Source organism: Antechinus flavipes, chromosome 4 (assembly GCF_016432865.1).
Source record: "Antechinus flavipes isolate AdamAnt ecotype Samford, QLD, Australia chromosome 4, AdamAnt_v2, whole genome shotgun sequence".
Classification (NCBI taxonomy): Eukaryota; Metazoa; Chordata; class Mammalia; order Dasyuromorphia; family Dasyuridae; genus Antechinus; species Antechinus flavipes.
The window spans coordinates 45,834,837-45,854,285 of NC_067401.1; the positions used below are offsets into that span (position 1 = coordinate 45,834,837).

General features: G+C 42.2%; 1 protein-coding gene across 1 annotated transcript in view; it reads left to right on the plus strand.

Moving 5' to 3' along the window:
* The window catches only part of VTCN1 (V-set domain containing T cell activation inhibitor 1), a 91,880-nt gene extending 74,674 nt beyond the window's left edge, over positions 1–17,206 (plus strand). The window contains exons 4-7 of the mRNA XM_051992918.1: positions 3,687–4,034; positions 8,466–8,744; positions 10,230–10,399; positions 14,298–17,206. Coding sequence (XP_051848878.1) covers positions 3,687–4,034; positions 8,466–8,744; positions 10,230–10,354 — 752 coding nt within the window. The 3' untranslated portion in view covers positions 10,355–10,399; positions 14,298–17,206. The remainder of the gene's footprint in view (positions 1–3,686; positions 4,035–8,465; positions 8,745–10,229; positions 10,400–14,297) is intronic.
* The last annotated feature ends 2,243 nt before the right edge of the window (positions 17,207–19,449 follow it).

Sequence of the window (19,449 nt, forward strand, 5' to 3'; positions counted from 1 at the left end):
TTTGGTATATACGTAAATAACATATTCTGTGATTTTTTTTCTTTAAAAAAAGAAAAAACACTTTGGAATTTAGTTAGGTATTTATAGCACTGTCTCATTCAGTTACAGTCTTAAATGTTATCAGAGGCTACTGAAAGCTACAGAACAAAAATAATAACTATAATGTTTTTATTTGAATGGATCTTTACGTGTACAGCTCTTGCTCATCATGCCTTCCTGCAGTTTCTTCATGGAGGTTCCATCTAAGGTGAAGGCCTTTTTCAATATTGCTTGTCCTTCATTCTTGAAGAGGACCATGACATCAGGAAGATGGCCATGACTTGCAAATGAATTGTATTTAAATGAGGCAGGACTGTGCAAAGTCATCAGTCTCACTTATGCAGAAAGAATGGCCAGATATAGATCAGCATGACTGGAGAGGGCCCCAGATGTAGTAGTGGGAAGCCTAGCTTAAGCTAGGGTCTGTCCCAGGTTTCCCTCTAAGAAAATGTCCAATCAGTGATTGGACAACCTTATAGTGCACCAAAGGACTAGGAGTCTTCTTGATTTAAGAGACTGTTCTGCAAATAAAGTTTTTGGTTGACTTTGCCTAATTCTTGGATTTTATAAGTTGTTTTTTACTCCTTCTAAAAAAGAGAGGGGAGAAAGGAATAAACATTTATATGGCACTTACATATGCCGGGCATTGTGCTAGCTAAGCACTTTACAAACATTATCTCATTTAATTTGAAAAAAAAAAAAAAGAGTTTGCGAAAACAGAGGACAACAAATGATGTGTGGGATAGTAGAAAGAGCAATGGATTCAAGATCAGAGGGCCTGATTTCAAATTCTGGCCATATCACTGACACCTCCTGAGTCACTTAGTCACTTCTGGTGGCCTTGGTTTATTCTTCTGTAAACGGAAAATCCTTGCCAACTCTTTGATCCTCCACCTACTTAATCAGTGGCATTTCTTATTCCCTTTATTATTATTATTTATTTATTTATATTATTATATCCCCTAACTACAACCTGCATGAATTTGGACATTCCATTGTTCATTAATGTAGGTCCAGCAAAAAGTCACAGTTGCCTGACCAGAACTGCCTAAGGAACATCCTTATTTAGTCTGTAAACTATTGCAAGTAAGCTCTCTTAAACAGTCTTTCACTTCATAGCAACATCCTCCTAATGCACCACTCTGGTCCTGTCCCTTCTGCCCTCCACAATGGCTAGTGAATGAAGGCCAGACCTTTGAGTGGAGCCTTCAAGTCCTCAGCCATTTCCATCTCATCACTCGCCTCTCTTACCTGTGAATCCAGGAAGCTGTAGCACGTACAGTGGCCATATCCCAGTAAAACCTTCCAAGAAGGTGGGCCAAACCAGGCTGACAATCACAGACAAACCCGTTAATGACTTGGGGGATATCTGTCCCAAGCAAGGGAAGACTTCCTCTGATGCAAGAGCCATGAAGGAGGTCTTAGAGCTTGGTCAGACATCAAAAACCTCAAGGTCGTCCACTGCAACGCAGGCCATCCTGAGATTTCCTGACTAGTCTTGCCACTGGACCTCGATGATTCTGGAAAGCAGAACGAGGGTCACAATTTGGTGCAACTCTGCCTCCCTTAAAACCAATTCACATACAAGTTAAGACATTGCACATCACATTGTGATGTGATTGATCCTCTTCAGAGATGAAGGATGTCCAGCAACATTCGCTCTATCTATTGGGCCCTTCATGGACAGATCTGCCTTTAATTACACTTCATCAAAATCTGCCATTCTTCAAAGTACCATCATCTACCTCACCTGTTCTTTCACACTATTCTCTTAGAAAAAGTTGTCTCCTCTTGATACTTTTCACTTTCCCACCTTCCATTGACTTCTCAGCCCTTTTGATTTGCTTTCTGAACCTAGAATGCTACTTGAGGGATTCTCTTAACAATCATTCATCAAGTAAATCAGATGGTCTGCCCTCTTTGTCCGTTACTTCTCTGTACAATCAACACCACTGATGACCTCCTCCTCTTGAATACTTACTCCTCCCTGAGTTTGAATAGCTTTCCTTTCTCTTAATTTTTCTGGTTCAATCCTCTTTTCATCTCCTAATTATGGATGTTGCTCAAGATGATGAATATTATCATGTGTTTCCATGACTGCAATTATCATCCTTTCATCTGCTCTCCTGTGTTTCCAACACCCTAGTATTTTCTTTCACCCGAATATAATTCTAGATCATCAAACTCAAAAGATCCAAAGCTAAACTCATCTTTCCACTTAAAACTATGCTTCTTTCACACTTTCTCATTTCTGATCATAGAATCATCACCTCTCAGTTATCCAGGCTTGAAACCTTGTAATCATTTGGGCTCTTCCTTCTCTTTCTCCCCTATTCATCTGCTCAGCTGCCAATTTCCATTCATTTTTACCTTTGCAATCTTTTTTATATCTGTTCCTTTTTTTCTATTCCCACTGGACCCTCCCCAAATCCAAGCCATTCCTATAATTCTCATGGGCCCCTAATATCTGTGTTCCTCTTTTCTCCTTTGACCTTGGAAGTGGGGAAATGAGAGTCACAATGACATTTGGAGCTGGAAGGCATTCATCTTGTACTAACTCTATTTTTAACACAAGGAAAATCAACTCCATTGAAGTGACCTCTCCACAGTCAAGGAGGCAGTAAGTAGCAGAATCTCCTTTGTCTCAAAAGTCCTTTGACTTCAAATCCATTATACTACATCACCTTTCCTCCATCAACCATTTTAACTCTCTGCCCTTGTTAACACTGACAATCACCCATAATTTGGCCTTATCACCATTTATTGCAAACTGCTTCCCCATCTAGGAATTCACCACACAGAATTAACAGAGGCAGAGTGGGAATAGTGGGGAAAATGTTCATCATGAATGAGGAAGTTAGGAGGATGGGACCTCAAATTTCCCCCTCTGACACTGACTTCCCTGTGTGACTGTGGGCAAGTCACTCACCCTTTTCTCATCTGTAAAATAAAATAATTGGACTACACAGGCTTTTCAGTTCTAAATGTATGATCCTATAAATTTCATTTTGTTTTTCAGGATAATCCTTGGCTTAAATTGTCAATATCTTTATCATTCAGATAAGATTAATTGGCAAACCAATCATTTATTACATGCTTACTACAACCAAGATAGAGTCACTGGTTTGGTTTTGTTTTTTAATTTGTGGTGCACTTAAATAAAAAAAAAAAAAAAAAAAAAAAAAAAAAAGGCAAAGTGCTTCAAGTGAGAAAAAGCCCTGACTTCATTTGGTGTAGTGAATGGGATTAGATAAAGAGTTAGAAAGACCTGGATTCAAGTCTTGCATCAATAGGGAGGTCATTTAAGTTAGCTTTTTTATAAGTTACTTAAACTCTCCATACCCATAAAATGAGGGTAGGTCCTCTAAAATTCCTTCTAGCTCTAAATATATGATCTTATGGCTGTGGGGAACATAAGTTGGTTCATCTATAAAATGGGGACACTCATTCCTACACAGCCTACCTTATCAGGGATGCTGTTTGAGCTTGATACCAATGGCCTAGGAAGCAATTTTATGGTTAACCAGACTAAAAAGTAAATGGAACCATGTGAAGGCTAAATATCAGCCATGGTTATTCCAGAGTGGGGTGAATGGCAAAAGGCCTTTGGAGACTCCCCTTCAAAGGCGAGCTTTTCTCTCTTTCAGGGAGGCACTCCATCGCCGTCACGACGCTCACCTCGGCCGGGAACATCGGGGAGGATGGGATCCTGAGCTGCACGTTTGAGCCCGACATCAAGCTCAGTGACATCGTGATACAGTGGCTAAAGGAAGGCGTCCTGGGCTTGGTCCACGAGTTCAAAGCAGGCAAGGACGATTTGTCTGGCCAAGATGACATGTTTAAGGGCCGCACGGCCGTGTTTGCAGATCAAGTGATAGTTGGCAATGCTTCTCTAAAGCTGAAAAACGTGCAGTTAACAGACGCCGGCACCTACAAGTGCTACGTCATCACCTCCAAGGGCAAGGGGAATGCCAAGCTGGAATACAAAACCGGAGGTGAGTCACTGTGGGAAAGGGGAAGGCAGTTTTCCCAAACCCAACTGGGTGAGCAGTTGTTCAATCTGTAAGAGAGGCAGCCAGGAAGCCCCCCGGCTCCCAGCCGGCCACAATGTCCTCGGGCTTTTTATTTAAGGTGCTTGAATCCCGAGAAGGAAGTTTCCTCACCTGGGAGTCCTGCGTCCACACTAACACCACAGGCCAGTCTCCCTGTCCTGGGCCTATACAAGAAAATATATTTGTATTTTTGTTTGAGTAAATGGAAGATGGCGGCCCAAGGACAGCACCCATTATACTGTGTGACGAGGACTCCCCTGGAATCAGAAGGCTTGAGTTCTAGTCCTGGTTCAGATATGGCGTCAGACCTTGAGCAAATCCCTTTAGTTTTCTGAACCTCAGCTTCTTCATCCATAAAATAGGGCTAAATTCAAAGATTATTCAAAGATTATTAAATGGAGAATGCATTTGCAAACCTTAGAGCCTCCCTATGTGATCTTGAGTCAGATGCATCCACACTTCTGCCCGGAGCTATTTCTGTACCTCACCTGCCTCCCGTGTGTCCCAGTGTCTGACAATGTCCCCATCTGCATTTACTGATCCTCTGTCTTAGCTGGAGACCCCCACACGGCACCTCTACTCCCTCAATGTATAGACATCCTTGGCCACAGCAGTCTCTGATGTAACAGAATAGACTTAATTGGCATCTAGGGCAGAGAGAAGTCTCCTTTGTTATTTAGATCAAGTATAATGTGCCAGACTCCTTACATTTATACAAGCATTTGTTGGGCTGGGGTTCAGTTCTAAGGGCATGCAGTTGGAATTGAACAAAAGCCCCATTTGTCCTTACAAGGAAATGTTTTGGAAACCTGTGTCAATCAGCATTTTATTCATCTTTCAAGACTCAGGGATCCAGCTTTTCCAGAAGCCTTCCCAGGCTTACCCCACCCCATCCATCATGGTCTTTCCCTGAGCATTCCGAAATGTGTACAGTCTAACGCAGTGGTTCTCAAACCTTTGTTCTCAGTATCTTCATGTTGTTAAAAAAAAAAAAAAACTATCAAAGAGTTCAAAGAGTTTTTGTTCATTTGGATTATACTTATAGCTATTTACCATATTAGAAATAAAAAATAATTTTGAATTTTTAGACCTCTGAAAGGGTTTCAGAGACCCCAACAATTCTTTGGACTACACTTTGAGGACCACTGGTAACCCTTTGAATTCAAAGCATTATAAACTTGCAGAGCTGAGAGAGACTTGAGAGGGTCATTCATTCCAACATCCTGCAATATATAACATGTATCTCAGTCTTCAACTCTCTCCACTATCCCAAGTGTGAAACAAGAGTGGAATTAAGAATTGTGGGAGTGTCTCTCCTGTGTTATGGGTCTTGTCACTCTGTTCTGAGGGCTCCTGGGAAGAGAAAATGTGGCTTCTTTTGCAGCCCTCGCAGCCCTCACAGAGTTCTTGACAGAAGGCACTTGGCAAATGAAGAAGAAATGCACTTGGATCACAATGTTTTGCAAAGAGTCTAGGACCTAGCTCCCCCCTGCATCTCCCACTATCTCATCCTATAGGTCCAGGAGAAATAAATTTAACTTCAAAATATAGCCACTTTTGGAGTAAGAAGCAATATATGCAAGGGAAAGAAATGCCTGAGTTTTATCACAAGTCTAGAACTGGAAGGGACTTGAAAGATTAATCAGTCCAACCTAATTCCCTTCTATTTACCAAATTTGGGATTTCTCCTCATCATCTGGTAATTACATTGGAGCCATTTGCACTGGATATTGCCTTGTTGTCTTAAAAGGCCTGTATTCTCCCCAACTGTAATCCTGATTGCTTTTCTGTTGGTTGATGACATCAGAGTCCCGAATTTCTAAAGTCTCCTTTGATTGATACTTTGGAGCTGGGTCCTGCCTCTCATTCCTCTGGGTCAATATACATTTAGAGGCCCAGTGAAAGCCTCGGTTACATTTTGGACATGGGGTTTTGGGTTTTCTCTCACCTGTCTTCTCACTCTATCTCCATTTCTACATTGGGCTCTTAGATGTCCAACTTTTCCACATTGAAAACATAGACGAGTTTCTCTAGAAGTCCCTTGCCAAGAAGGACCTTGTCTTCCCATGTTCATCATAGTCTGGGCATAATAAGCATTTGTGCCCACTGTGGCACAGCGTCTTATGATCTCCTCCAAAGGAGCATCTTTGTTTAGCCCCCATATAATTCTTTTGCAAACCTCATTGGCATTTTCCTTAGCCAAATGTCTAGTCATTATTTCTGTTGCTGCATTGTCTCCAATGGTTCTTATTACAGCTGTTTGTAAACGTCCCACAAAATCTGCAAAAGGTTCATTGGGACCTTGCTCTATTTTTGTGAAAGCATTATTTCCATCTTTCTGTCCAGGGAGAGAATTCCAAGCTTTTATTGCAGCCTTAGAAATTTGCTCATATACTGTTATGGGATAATAAATCTGTTCTGAACTCTCTGCATACTGACCTTCACCAGCTAGTTGGTCAAAAGTGATTTGTCCTGTTTGCCTATTGTGTTGGGCTTGAATCCGACATAATTCATGAAACTCTGAAAGCCACAATAAATTTTGTCCTGGTTCAAGACATGTTTTAGCGATGGATTTCCAGTCATTCGGGGTTAAGATTTCATAAGACAAATTATCCAGTAACATCTTCACATAAGATGATGTAGCCCCATAAAGAGTGTAACCCTTTTTCAAATCATTTTACAGTCCTAGAGAAGTTAATTGACTTACCTAACAAGAGAGAGAGGATTAGAACTCAGGCCTTGAGATCTTTCCCCTATATCCTTTTACCTATTTGCAGTTGCTAGGACTGGATAACTTCCATAAAATTAGTGAATAAATATTTATAGTGATTGAAAAAAATTTAAAAATTTTTTAAAACTTCCATAAAATTAGTGAATAAACATTTATAGTGATTAAAATTTTTTTTTAAATTTTAAAAAACTTCCATAAAATTAGTGAATAAACATTTATAGTGATTAAAATTTTTTTTTAAAAATTTAAAAACTTCCATAAAATTAGTGAATAAACATTTATTAAGTGCCTATTTTACAGCCACCATGCTAAGTGCTGGGGATGCCTCCTTTAGTCTCTTTCTCTGCTGTTAAAGGCAGGAAGCCTGGTCCTGACTTCACTTAGTCAGGGCCTGTCCAGTCTGAAGAGGCTCCATCCTTGCAGTCCATCCTCATCCTCCCCCTTTTTCTCATGACCACCACCACTGGGTGATCCTTCCCCAGTCCTCCTGATTCCATCCCCCCATTCGTGTTTCCATCTCTTCTCTCCCAGACCTTTGTAATCGTCATTAACCCAATGTTCCTGCCCTCAGTATATCACCCCAATCCATCCTCCATTTCACTAATACTATTAATTATTGCACTGTTATGACTATTGATCAAAAAACCTTCCATTTCCCCATTTCCTACCAAATAAAATAAGAACTCCTGATCCCAGGACTTGACACTCTGCCACCTGTTTCAACCAATTGATGTAGTCTTAGCTCATTCTCTCCTCCTTCATGTATTCTCTGATCCAGCTAAACTGGACTACCCTCCACTCCTCCTTCATCCACCATCTTCCATCTATGTATCTCATATCATCATCTCTGCTTGGTAGACTCTCTGCTCAACAACCCTATCTGCTGATTAGCCTCTTCTTTCCTTCAACACCTAATTCCAGTGTCATCTTTTCCATAAAGTTTTTTTTGATCCCTGCAGGTGAAAGTAATCTCTTGTGTCTCTGTCTTTCTGTCTCTCTCTCCCTCTCTGTCCCTGTCTCTGTGTGTATGTTTCTCTCTGTCTCTTCCCATCTTTCTCCTTCCCTCTCTCTCTGCCATTTTCTCTGTTTATGTGACCATCTCTTTCCCTCTGTCTTTCTGTCTCTTCTTTAATTCCCCTGACACTTTGATTTTCTTTTCTTACAAAGCAGTTGCATATTTGCCCATCCCCATGGGACTGTTTCTTGAGAGTAGGGTCCAGGTCAGGTCTATATTAGCATCTCCAGCTTTTGGCCCACTACCTTGCACACAGCAGACATGATTTTTCAATATATATATATATACTGTGCTCTAATCCTAGGATGCTTTTATGAGCAACCAGACTTGCACACAGGATCCTGGGAAGCCTGATGCCCAGGGCTAGTTTTTTGGGGGGTAAGTGGGGTCCTCAAGACCCCTGCAATAGGCTCCTAAGTGTTCTCCTTCCAAGTCTCTCACTTTCCCATCTATCCTCTTCACCCTGTACAAGAATAATTTTCCTAAAGCACAAGTCTGCTTATGTCATTCCCCTAAATAAACTCCACATGGACACAAGTTAATTAATGCTTTTCCTTTTGAATTTTGCTCTCACACCATTGGCTTGTACCTTTAGTCCTGACCTCTGCTCTCCTGTGGATAATTTTAGCCTTCAGCATCCCAGACGTGAATGTGGACTACAATGCCAGTTCCGAAAGTCTGCGCTGCGAGGCTCCCCGATGGTTCCCCCAGCCCACTGTGGCCTGGGCCTCTCAGGTTGACCAGGGAGCCAACTTTTCTGAAGTTTCCAACACCAGCTTTGAGCTGAACTCTGAGAATGTAACCATGAAGGTGGTGTCTGTGCTCTACAATGTCACCGTCAACAACACATACTCCTGCATGATTGAGAATGACATTGCCAAAGCTACAGGAGATATCAAAGTGACAGGTGGGTCCTTCTGTGCGTGGAACTGAAGGGACGCTGACTGGCTTAGAGAACTGAAATTTAATCTGATTGGATTCAATAGCTATTTATGGTGTTAAAGGATGACCTCTGCAAGCGATGGTACCACTTGCCATCCAAGCCAGTTTTCTAACAGCCCAGAGAACAGGGAGAGAATGGTACAACAGCTATTCACCTGAGGCAGCTGCTCACAAAAGCTGATTCACGGTGTCCCTGGGAGCTGATGGGTTCAGACTACAATGCGGGGATGCAATTCCTCTGATGTGGCTCTCAGGTCTAGCCTGTCCCCTAGTATATGAAAAATCTTGAATGGATCCAGGGGTTTATAACCACATTAGTGTGAACTTAGTATCACTGCTTGAAAGCTTTGAACTTAAGGTCTTCCCAGGCTGGACAGAGGCAGACCTAAACAATCCCCAGAAGCATCCTGCTCTCTCTGGGTTCTTTTAGAATACAATTTGTGATTGCTAGTCTTCCAAGAAGTTTCTCTAGGCTAATCAGGACATTCTGGGTTTATGTAAGGGCTAGGGTGGAATCAAATTGGTCTCTAAGATAAAAAGTAACTAGAAAAAATTTAATTCAGAAAATTCAATTGTTATTTACTCATATCATGATCACCCAGCCTTTGATTTTGAAGCCCTTGAAAAAGGAGTTGTTGAATGAGTTGAATGGGAATCCAATTCCCATCGAATGACTTTTCTCCACATATCACAAAGAATGTCTATTGGCATAGAAAGGTCAAGAACTGCATACAACACAATGGCTTCTGGACTTTTACTCCGTCCTTTGGCTGCCACAAGGAGGTCAGATGCAAAGGGGGAACCAGACCTAAAGACCTAAGACCCAAAGAAAGTATTTGGAACAGAACAGCACAGAAATCATTAATCTGCACAAATCCCTTCCTTGCTATGCATGTAGTCGACATTCAGTAAATATTGATTGAATGGATGACTGTGTTATGGTCTGTTTCTTACTACTGATAACTTGGGAGACCTCTGGGAAGCCAATCTATTTCTTTACTCACTGACTTTCTCAACTATAAAATGAGCATTTTTTCCTCCCTAAGCATTTTACTAATGTTGTGAGGGTTAATGATAGAATATTTGTAAAGAGCTAAATACTACGCAAGAAAAGTGCTATATGCACAAAGGGATTTTCCATGAACATGTTTGTTGAGAAAGTGAACCAAGGAAGTCTATTCTATTATTAGGCAATGTGTAATATTATTCTATTGGCAAAGGTTCTCATTTGACTGAGTGATCATGGGAATGAATCCAAGAATGGAATTTCCTTTGAAGAAAGATCTGCTCTTAAGCCAACTATAAATTAAATGGTGATCTGATAAAAATGACTTTTGTTAAAAACAACTTCTATTGTTTCAGTGTTTGCTATTTGTTTGCTAATGAGCCACATGAAGAAAAAAAGCACCCAGTTTGCCCTCAATGGTATTTTTTTCCCCTCCATCTGCAGATTCCGAGATTAAAAAACGGGGCCACCTGCAGCTGCTGCATTCCGAAGCTGGCCTGGCAGGCTCATCCCTCTGTGCCCTTGGTTGGGTGCTTCTGCCCCTCACCCCGCACTTGATGCTCTTATAGGTTCTCTGGGATATACAGAAACATACACAGTCATTGACAAAACAGGTAAGATATGCAGGTGAATGGTACGGGAAACCATTTCTGAATTATATGTGCATGAAGGTACTTCCAAGAAGCTTTGCTCACAGTTGTTGGTCTCAGAAAACAATTAAGCAAATTCATGAACCAGAGCTCTATTTATGCACAAACTCTATGGGATAATAGCATTCACTTCTCAGACCCAAGCTCCCAATGCATCACCCTCTTTTGCAGAAGTAGGAGGACTTCAGGGGAACAATGCTGCATCTATTGTCAGACATGTTGGTTAATTTTTTCTTTTTTCTTATACAAACTTTGCAGAAAGCCATCTTTCTGGATAGCAAACAATTCAGAAATAAAAATGATTCACAAAAAAAAGATATCAGGCATTTTTTAAAAAACTTATGCTCGTGGCACTGGAATCAGTATCCCATAGGAAAGGAGCTCATATTCTTCTGATGGTACACTCATGCCTCTGTACTTTTATTTCCACCTTGGTTTGTTTTTAGAATGCCCTTTTCCCCATCTCTACCTTTTGAAATCCTTCCCATTCTTCAAGATTCAACATAAATGCTAACTTTTACATGATACTTTTCCTGACTGTCCCAATTAGAAATAAGTCCTCATGGAGTTCTTATATCTCTCATTGCACTTATTATGGTCTATATTGTGTCTGTGAGACCCCAACCACCATGAGCCTCAGTTTCCTCATCTGTCAAATGAAGATAATAATATTTGCACTACTAACTACACAGGGTTGTCTTGAAGAAAGTGCTTTGTAAAGAATAATATTCAGCATAAATATGAGCTTTAATATTATCATTATTTTGATATGTGCCTTATCTCTCTTGCAGGATAAGCTCATTTGAATCAGGGATGATGTTTTATTCATTTTTTTATCTCCTGCAAGACACAGCAGTCTATCCTGTATATGGAATATGATTAATCAATGTTTAATTAAACTAAAATTTTATTGGGATTTGTAGAAATATCTTTTACTGATGGGTGTCATATACTTCAATGAAAGCAAAACAATTTAAAATAAATAATTAGCCCTGACCAGAGAAGAATAAAAAGGCCCCACTAATGTGTTCATTCTTTTCAGTTCAACAAATAGTCACTGAGCACTGTGTGCTAGAGCCAGCAAGAACTGAATTTTCAACACGATCACTTACATTTCAGAAATGAGCAAATGCTACAAGCTTTATTTTAGTAGCTTACAATGATGATTGATAGGATCTCATCAATTCTGTTAATAATACTTTCTACTGCCTGTTCTCCCTTTTCCTCCTCATTCCAATTGATTATAACACATCAGCATCTTCCACAAACTCAAATTTCATTGTTTCACTCTACTGCTCAAGACCCATTAATGGCTCCTTTTTCCTCGTTGTCAACTCTAAGCTCCTCATCTCAATGTTTAAGGACCTCCATTGACATTTTAACATTTCTTATTATTGCCCAATATGGCCCTCCACTCCAGCCAAACTAACTTACTCCTTCCTATAATCATCTCACTGCCTTTTCTTCTGACATTCCTGCTGCATGTACTTAATTAGTTCCCTCTCCCTTCCTCTCTGACAGTATATGTGAATCACACTTCCCTTGAGACCCACTTGAAAATTGGCTTCCAAAGAGTCCTCCCAAAGTAGCCTCACCTTTCTACTCAAACACTGAGGGGATTTAAATAGAATTTATGCTATAATATCTTGTGCTTGTTTGTTTCTTTAAACACATTCTCTAGATGCATGAATCATGAAATTATGCCTTACTTAGGAGGCAAGCTGTACCAAAGGCAGATAAGCTATCTTGTTCTTCTTTACACAGAACTACAATGTTTTCCTCTTGGAAGGGACCCCATGGGCCAGCTGATCCAAATCATCTCTCAGAGGCAACCCTTCTAGAGTCTATTGGACAGGTGGCCATTTAGCCTCTGCTCAGAGACTCCCAGTGAGGGAGAATGTGAAGCTTCCTTACTAAGGCATTCCATTTCCCTGCACACAGTTCTAATTGTTGGGAGGCTTTTTCTGAAATCAAGGCTGTTTGCTCATTTGCAACTTCTATCTATTACTCCTGGTACTGCTCTCTAGAACAAAACATCTCTGATTCTTCTTTCATGTGACAATCTTTCAAGATATCTGAAGGCAGCTAGCGTGCCCCCCATAAGTCTTCTCTTCTCAAGTATAAAAATTCCCAGTTCCTTCCATCAGAATTCATATGCATGAACTTCAGCATCTTAACTGTCTTCCTCTGGATGCTCTAAATATAATGATTAAAAAGTATATACAACACTGCATTTGTAGCGGGACTATAGCAATCTATTATTCTCCTTATACCTGAAAGACAAGTCTTTTTCAATAAAGCCTCAAATCACACCATTATGATCTCCTGGTTTTTTTAACTATCAAATCACTCCATCAATTCAAAATGAACTTGCAGCCCACTAAGACCCCAACATCTTTGTCAAACTGCTCTTTAACCATGGCTTTTTTCCTTACCTTATATTTATGAAGTAAATTTGTTGAACTCAAGTCTAAGACGCTGCTTTTATTCCTATTAAATTTGGACTTGGTCCAGTGTTCCAGTCTGTCAAAATCTTTCTGAGTCCTACTCAATCATCTAATTATAGTCATTCTTCCCAGCTTTGCATCATTTGAAAACCTGACAAACACATAACACAAGTATCTTTACCCAAGTCATTAATTAAAATGTTAAAAAAGCGTAGGGCCAAGCACAAGTTCCTGGAGTACCTCACTGGAGATCTCCTTCTAAGTTGCAATATAGAACTATTAATAATTACTCTGGATCTAGTCAGTCCAGTCATTCTAAGTCTATCTCATTGTACTAGCATCTAATCTACCTCTCTCCATCTTTTTCATGAAAATGACATAAAAGACTGTCAGATGTTTTGTTAAAATCTAGGTGCACCAGCCAAAGAACTCTGGGAGATGACTAAGAACCATTACATAAAATTCCCGATCCCTCTATTTTTGTCCCCCTGCATTTTTTATTTCCTTCACAGGGTGATTGTACACTATTTCAGAGGCTGATTCTTTCTGTACAGCAAAATAACTGTTTGGACATGTATACATATATTGTAATTTATACTTTAACATATTTAACATGTATTGGTCAATCTGCCATCTTAGGAAGGAAGTGGGGGGAAGGAGGGGAAAAATTGGAACAAAAGGTTTGGCAATTGTCCGTGCTGAAAAATTACCCATGCATATAACTTGTATATGTATTATTGTATATGTATTAAAAAGCTATAATAAAAATAAATAAATAAAATAAAATAAAATCTAGGTGCACCATAACTACCAAGAGCTTTTCCTTGGTTTTCCAACTTAGTAATTCTACAAAAAGAGGAAATAAGGTTAGTCTGATATGACTATGAGAAAGTGGAACTCAAAGGCCTCTGAGATCCCTTCCAGGTCTAAGTCTATGACATTATGATCCATTCTTGATGAAGCTCTGCTGGTTCTTTGTGAACATCTCTTCCTTTTCTAGATGTTCTTTACCCATTCCATTCATAGGATGCTTTAGAACTTTGCTAATAATAGAAGTCAACCTCATTGGCCTCCAGTTTTTTATAAACTTCATTTTCTTTGCTTTTATGGGGATTGGGGACTTTTCTCCAGGACTGCAGTATTTCTTCCTTCCCTTCTCCAAAGATCATTGCTCTTCACAGTCTGCCAGTCACATCACATCTTCCAATTGTTTCAGTGTCCTGGGATGTAGTTCCCCTGGGCTATGTACCTAAGGTCATCAAAGGCAATGATAACTCTTACCACCTACAGAAAATGAACAGATCTGCTCAAATATTTTTTGTTTCTCCTTGCCAAGTACATAGTACGGTTCTACACAATAAATGCTTGTTGAACTAATAAATTAATAAATGACACCTTATTTTTATTTTTTTCAGAGTCCCCAAAATCTCCTGGACTGCATCATACCTTGAAGACATGATTTTTTTTTAACATGCTGCTTCTTTTTCTAGAGAGTAAATGCCTTTACTTCTAGAAATCTGAACTGAAAAAGATCAAGAAGCAAAAAAGAAATAAAAAGCAACTTAGAAAACATACCAGACTATAGACAATTAACCCACTTTCCCAGAAGCAGGTTCACAACTTGTAAAATGATTCATCTGAAGCAGAACCATCTCAGAACCTTTCTATAAATGTATCTGGACACAATGGACCTCCTGCCCACATCTCCCCACATCAGAGACAGACCTCTTCCCTCCTAATCCCTGGAGGACCATGGAAGGCAACTCTAAAGATGCTCTAAACTTCACTTCAAATGTCCTCGATAAAATATGCCCCGGGCTTCCGAAGCACTGCAGTGGCCAAATGGCCCAGCCCCCAAAGGGCTGCATTTCAGTCCTGGCTCAAATCATGCTGAGCCCCAGGAAATGTAAGGGGTTTTTATCAGGTAAATGCACAAAATTCTTTAGGTGTTCTCCCCACCCCACCCCCAGGCTTCAGGCCTGCAGGATTTAGAGGTGGAAGAGACTTGGAAATCACCTCATTAATCCAGCCTCTCACTTGATAGACTAGGAAAGGAAGCCCCCGAGGCCTCCAGAGAACAGGGGGTTGGGCCAGCTCTCTCCTCCCCTTGGCCGTTCTGCCACTGTAATGGTCCAGGGAGATGCTGCTGGAGGTGAGGGGTCTTTGGGGCCTGACTTGCTCTGTGAGCAGCTCCCAGCAGCATCAGGAGAAAGGCCCAGGGAGGGGACCCCACTGCGGAGGGATGCGCAGAACTGCCCGTCTGGGGATGGGCCCAGCGCCGGCTCTCAGTGACCAGACCCAGGGAGCCTCATTCCAGCCCATCCGGCTGCTGAAATCCCTGTCATCCTCCCTGTGACAAAGCAGGCCCCGGGTCTGTGAGGGAGCTCCTGCCCTCGCCTCCAGTTCCTCCCAAAATCCAGCTCGGCCCAAAGGACGGGAAGGCCGCCCAGCTGTCCTGACAGAGGGACCGGGCAGTGGGCCTGGAGGCCAGCCCGACAGGGTGAAAACCGGGCCAAGGGACAGTTCTTTCGGGTTCTCTCTACTGTGTTTTTTTTACTAAGAGTCATCGCTTCTCCCTGGAGGTCACGCTTCTAGTTCTATTCTATTGTGGGAAACTTGCTTCCACATTTCTGAGTCGTTCTAGTTGCATTTCCAAGCCCGGTCTCTGCTGACTGGCCAGGCCAGAGAAACCAAGGACCGGGCAGGAGAAAGGACTGAGAGGGAGGTCTGGGAACCTGTCTGTGGGGAGCCGTCCGGTTCCAAGGATCACTGGTTTGGGGGCCGCACCCAGGAGCCAAAGGGGAGGAAAGCAGATCCCGAGGGGGAAGCTGAGGAGGAGGTCGGTCCATCTGATCCTGGAGTGGGAAAGAACTCTGGGCCCGTGACATCAATGGGGGAAACTCCCAACATCCAAACCTTCTCAGCAGCTCTTCTGTAACTTAGAGACTTTGGGGTGCCTTTGTCCAGGGCCCCCCAGCTGATGTGCCCGAGGCGGCCCTTGTCCTTCCTGCTCCCAAAGCCGGCCCTTTATGCAAGATGCCTGACGGGCTAGGGAAGAGCCAGATGGGGACCCTACCCAGGACAAGAGCCCAGAACTTGGGAGGGATCTTCAGACCAGCTCAGAAAGGAGGATCTTCTCTTCTCCTCCACTCCCTCTCATCTGGCCCAATTCAACTCATCCTGAAATTTTAAAAACGGGACCCAGAGAGGGTCAATGACTGGCGAACTGTCAAGGACAAAGTGATTAGTAACACAGCCACGGCTTACCAACTCAAAGTCCCCAGCCCAGTCTGGGGGAGGGGCTCCTGGCCTGTGGCTCACCGCAGCTTCATGCTGGGCCTTTGCCCACCAGGCCCAGGAGAACCAAGTAGGAGAAAGATTCAGGCCCCTCTCCCACAAATTCTACATTATTCCCATCAACATTTAGTTACTGACCACACCCCCACCTGCTCCGGTGATGGCGATACATCATACAAGCTGAAGCAAGTTCCACTGGGAAAATCTGGAAAGAGGCAGGCCCCATGCCCAGCCCCATGCCCAGCTTTTGTGCCCAGCCCCCGTGCCCAGACCCGGTGCCCAAGTGCACACACCCTCTTCAAGGGCTGAAAAATTCAAAGGGAACCCACAAGTCCCACCTCAGGGTGAACTGTGAGCCTCAGGCCTGCCATGGGGGCCAACCAGGGGGTCCTGCCGTGGGGGCCAGCTGTGGGGGAGGTCTGGGCACGGTGCCCGCACGTGGGGGCTCTCCACGCGTGCTGGGCGGCCTGGCTTCCCGGTCCCCACACCCTGCTATCCCCCAGCCTTCAGGGCCTGACAGGGGGAAAAGTGCTGGCTGGGCTCGGAGGCCCAGCTCCCAGGTTCGCTTTCTCTGGGGCCCGAGCCAGTCTCAGGGGTCGCGGTTTCCTCCTCTATAAAGTTCGAGCCCACCTCAAAGGCGCCCCTGAAGTTTGCTCCGCCTGGGACAGCCCTCGCCATCTCCCCTTGGACGCCTACAAAGTCTGTCTGTCACAAACCCTTCAGAACTCCCGTGTACAATGTCTTCCCTTGCATGATGGGGTTCCCTGTGTCCGTCCTGCTTCCCCGTTCGGAACGTAAGCTCTCCAGGGGCGGCTCTCCGCCCAGGGCCCGGCAAACTGCGGCCCAATAAACGCCTGCTGCTGCCAGCTCCCGTGGGATGGCCCACGTCACTGACCGAACCAGCCCTAACACTCACAAGTCTGGGGACCCCAAGGTCTCCGCAGGAGCGTTGTAGCCTGGAGCCCGCCCTGGCACCTTCTGGACCTGACCCTGACCCAAGTCCCCAAAATAAAACCTTTAGAGCACATTGTCCTGGTGCAGCTATTTAAAAACAAGCCGCCGTGGCCCTAAGTCTGGAGCAGAAAGGTCAGCGTTCAAATTCTCTCATTGTTCTCTGGGGTAAAATACTTTTCCCATCTGTAAAAGGAAGGGTTGGACTAGGTGGCTGCTTGCTAAGGTCCTTTCAGAGAGAAGCCCTATTACCTTATGAACACAAATGAACAAACAGAGCAGTAGGAAGTCAGTTCCAATCACGAGAGGACTCAAGGAATTATAAATTATATAAATATAAACATAAAACATCAGCAAGGCTTGTGGGCTCACAGACGGCCTCAGACACTGACTAGCTGTGTGATTCTGGGAAGGTCATTTAACAGCTCTGTGCCTCAGTTTCCTCATGCGTAAAATGGGGATGATAATCGCACCTACCTCCCATGACAATATGTGAGGATCCATCATATTAAGATATGTAAAGCACTTTATAAACCTTCAAGTACCACACAAATACTGGCTGTTTTCCAAGGACCCTCCATCACATGATGAAAACAGAGGAACATGTCCTGAAAGTGGAAGAGGTGGGAGAAGAGACTAGGATATTCAGAAACCCCTTTAGCTCGATATTTTGGAGTGGTAATTCTAAAAGTAAATGGCATCATCATCATCATACTTATCATCATTTTTTAAAGTAGCTTTTTATTTACCGGTTATATGTATAGGTAATTTTACAGCGTTGACAATTGCCAAACCTTTTGTTCCCATTTTTCCCCTCCTTTCCCCCACCCCCTCCCCTAGATGATTAAAGTATAAATTAGATACACAATAAGTATACATGACCAAACCGTTATTTTGCTGTACAAAAAGAATCGGACTTTGAAATAGTGTACTATTAGCCTGTGAAGGAAATCTGAAATGCAGGCGGACAAAAATAGAGCAATTCGGAATTCTATGTAGTGGTTCATAGTCACCTCCCAGAGTTTTTTCCCGGGGTGTAGCTGGTTCAGTTCATTACTGCTCTATTGGAACTAATTTGGTTCATCTCATTGCTGAGGATGGCCAGGTCCATCAGAATTGATCATCATATAGTATTGTTGTTGAAGTCTATAATACCATCATCATTTATAAAGCACTTTGTTTTCAAATATATGTTAACTCATGAGACCAACTCTAAACATTTGGTTACAGAGAATGCTGGTGTTTGACCACTTGGGACACAACTAAAGGCCTTGTCCAATTCTCTATTGATACAAATCAGGTCACAGGACACTTAGGGAACTGGATCAGGATAGGTCAGCAGTGTAGATGATACATACTCTTTAAGAAGAACACAATAGTTCTGGTCTTGCCAAACCAGAGGTAACTATTTTAAATGTTCCACAGAATGACACAGAATGAAAGAAGAAAAATGAAATAAAGCCGGGGTGAGTCCAGTCTTCAAAGGAGAGATAAGGGAGGTAGTTTGATGGGCTCGGATACCTCGGTTCAATTTTGGGTCCTGGGTTATACTTGCAACCCAGTGAAAGGGCCATCTTCCCTGAGATCAACAGCTCTAAAGACAGGGAATTTTGTTTTTCACCATCCTCATTTTCTTTTTTTTCCGGTTGAATCCAACCCCTAACTTTCCCTTTTCTAGGTCATGAAGGTAATATGAATCCTGGAAAGAGAATGAATAATCACTTCCTTGTTTTTTCAGAATCCTTTCATTTAAGCTTTACAATAATAAGAATATTTTAACTACATGCTAAATGATAAGCATGACATCCTCTTCAAGAGAAGATCATTGCTCCCTTTTTCTTTTTTGTTAATTATGAACCGGGTCTCTAGCACAAAAGGAACTTCCAAGATTTCAAAGATGTTCAGGGCAAAATTTACACCAGTAAGTTCACTCAGCAGCAATCAACTAACATTTTAAAATGTCTAAAATGTGCAGGGCAATGAGAGTAATTTAAAGTTAAATAAAAAGTACATTTGAGAATGCTAGCTAGCTGAACTAAGATGTAAACAAAAATATGTGAAAAATTGTGCCAAATATACAGTCTGGGGAAGTCCTTTCCAATCCCTCCAGTCTTCTTAATGAGATGTTAAACTCTTGATAAGGTTAATTAACCTTGTTAACCAGGTATTCTTTGAGGCTTTTGTTTGGCATTAATGGAATTATCTTGAAAAGGCCTTAACTTATTAAGTCATGGCCTTGTATACTGTTAATACCACATTAAAGATTACTCATCAACTTACATGAACTGATGATAAGTAAAATGAGCAGAACCAGGAGAT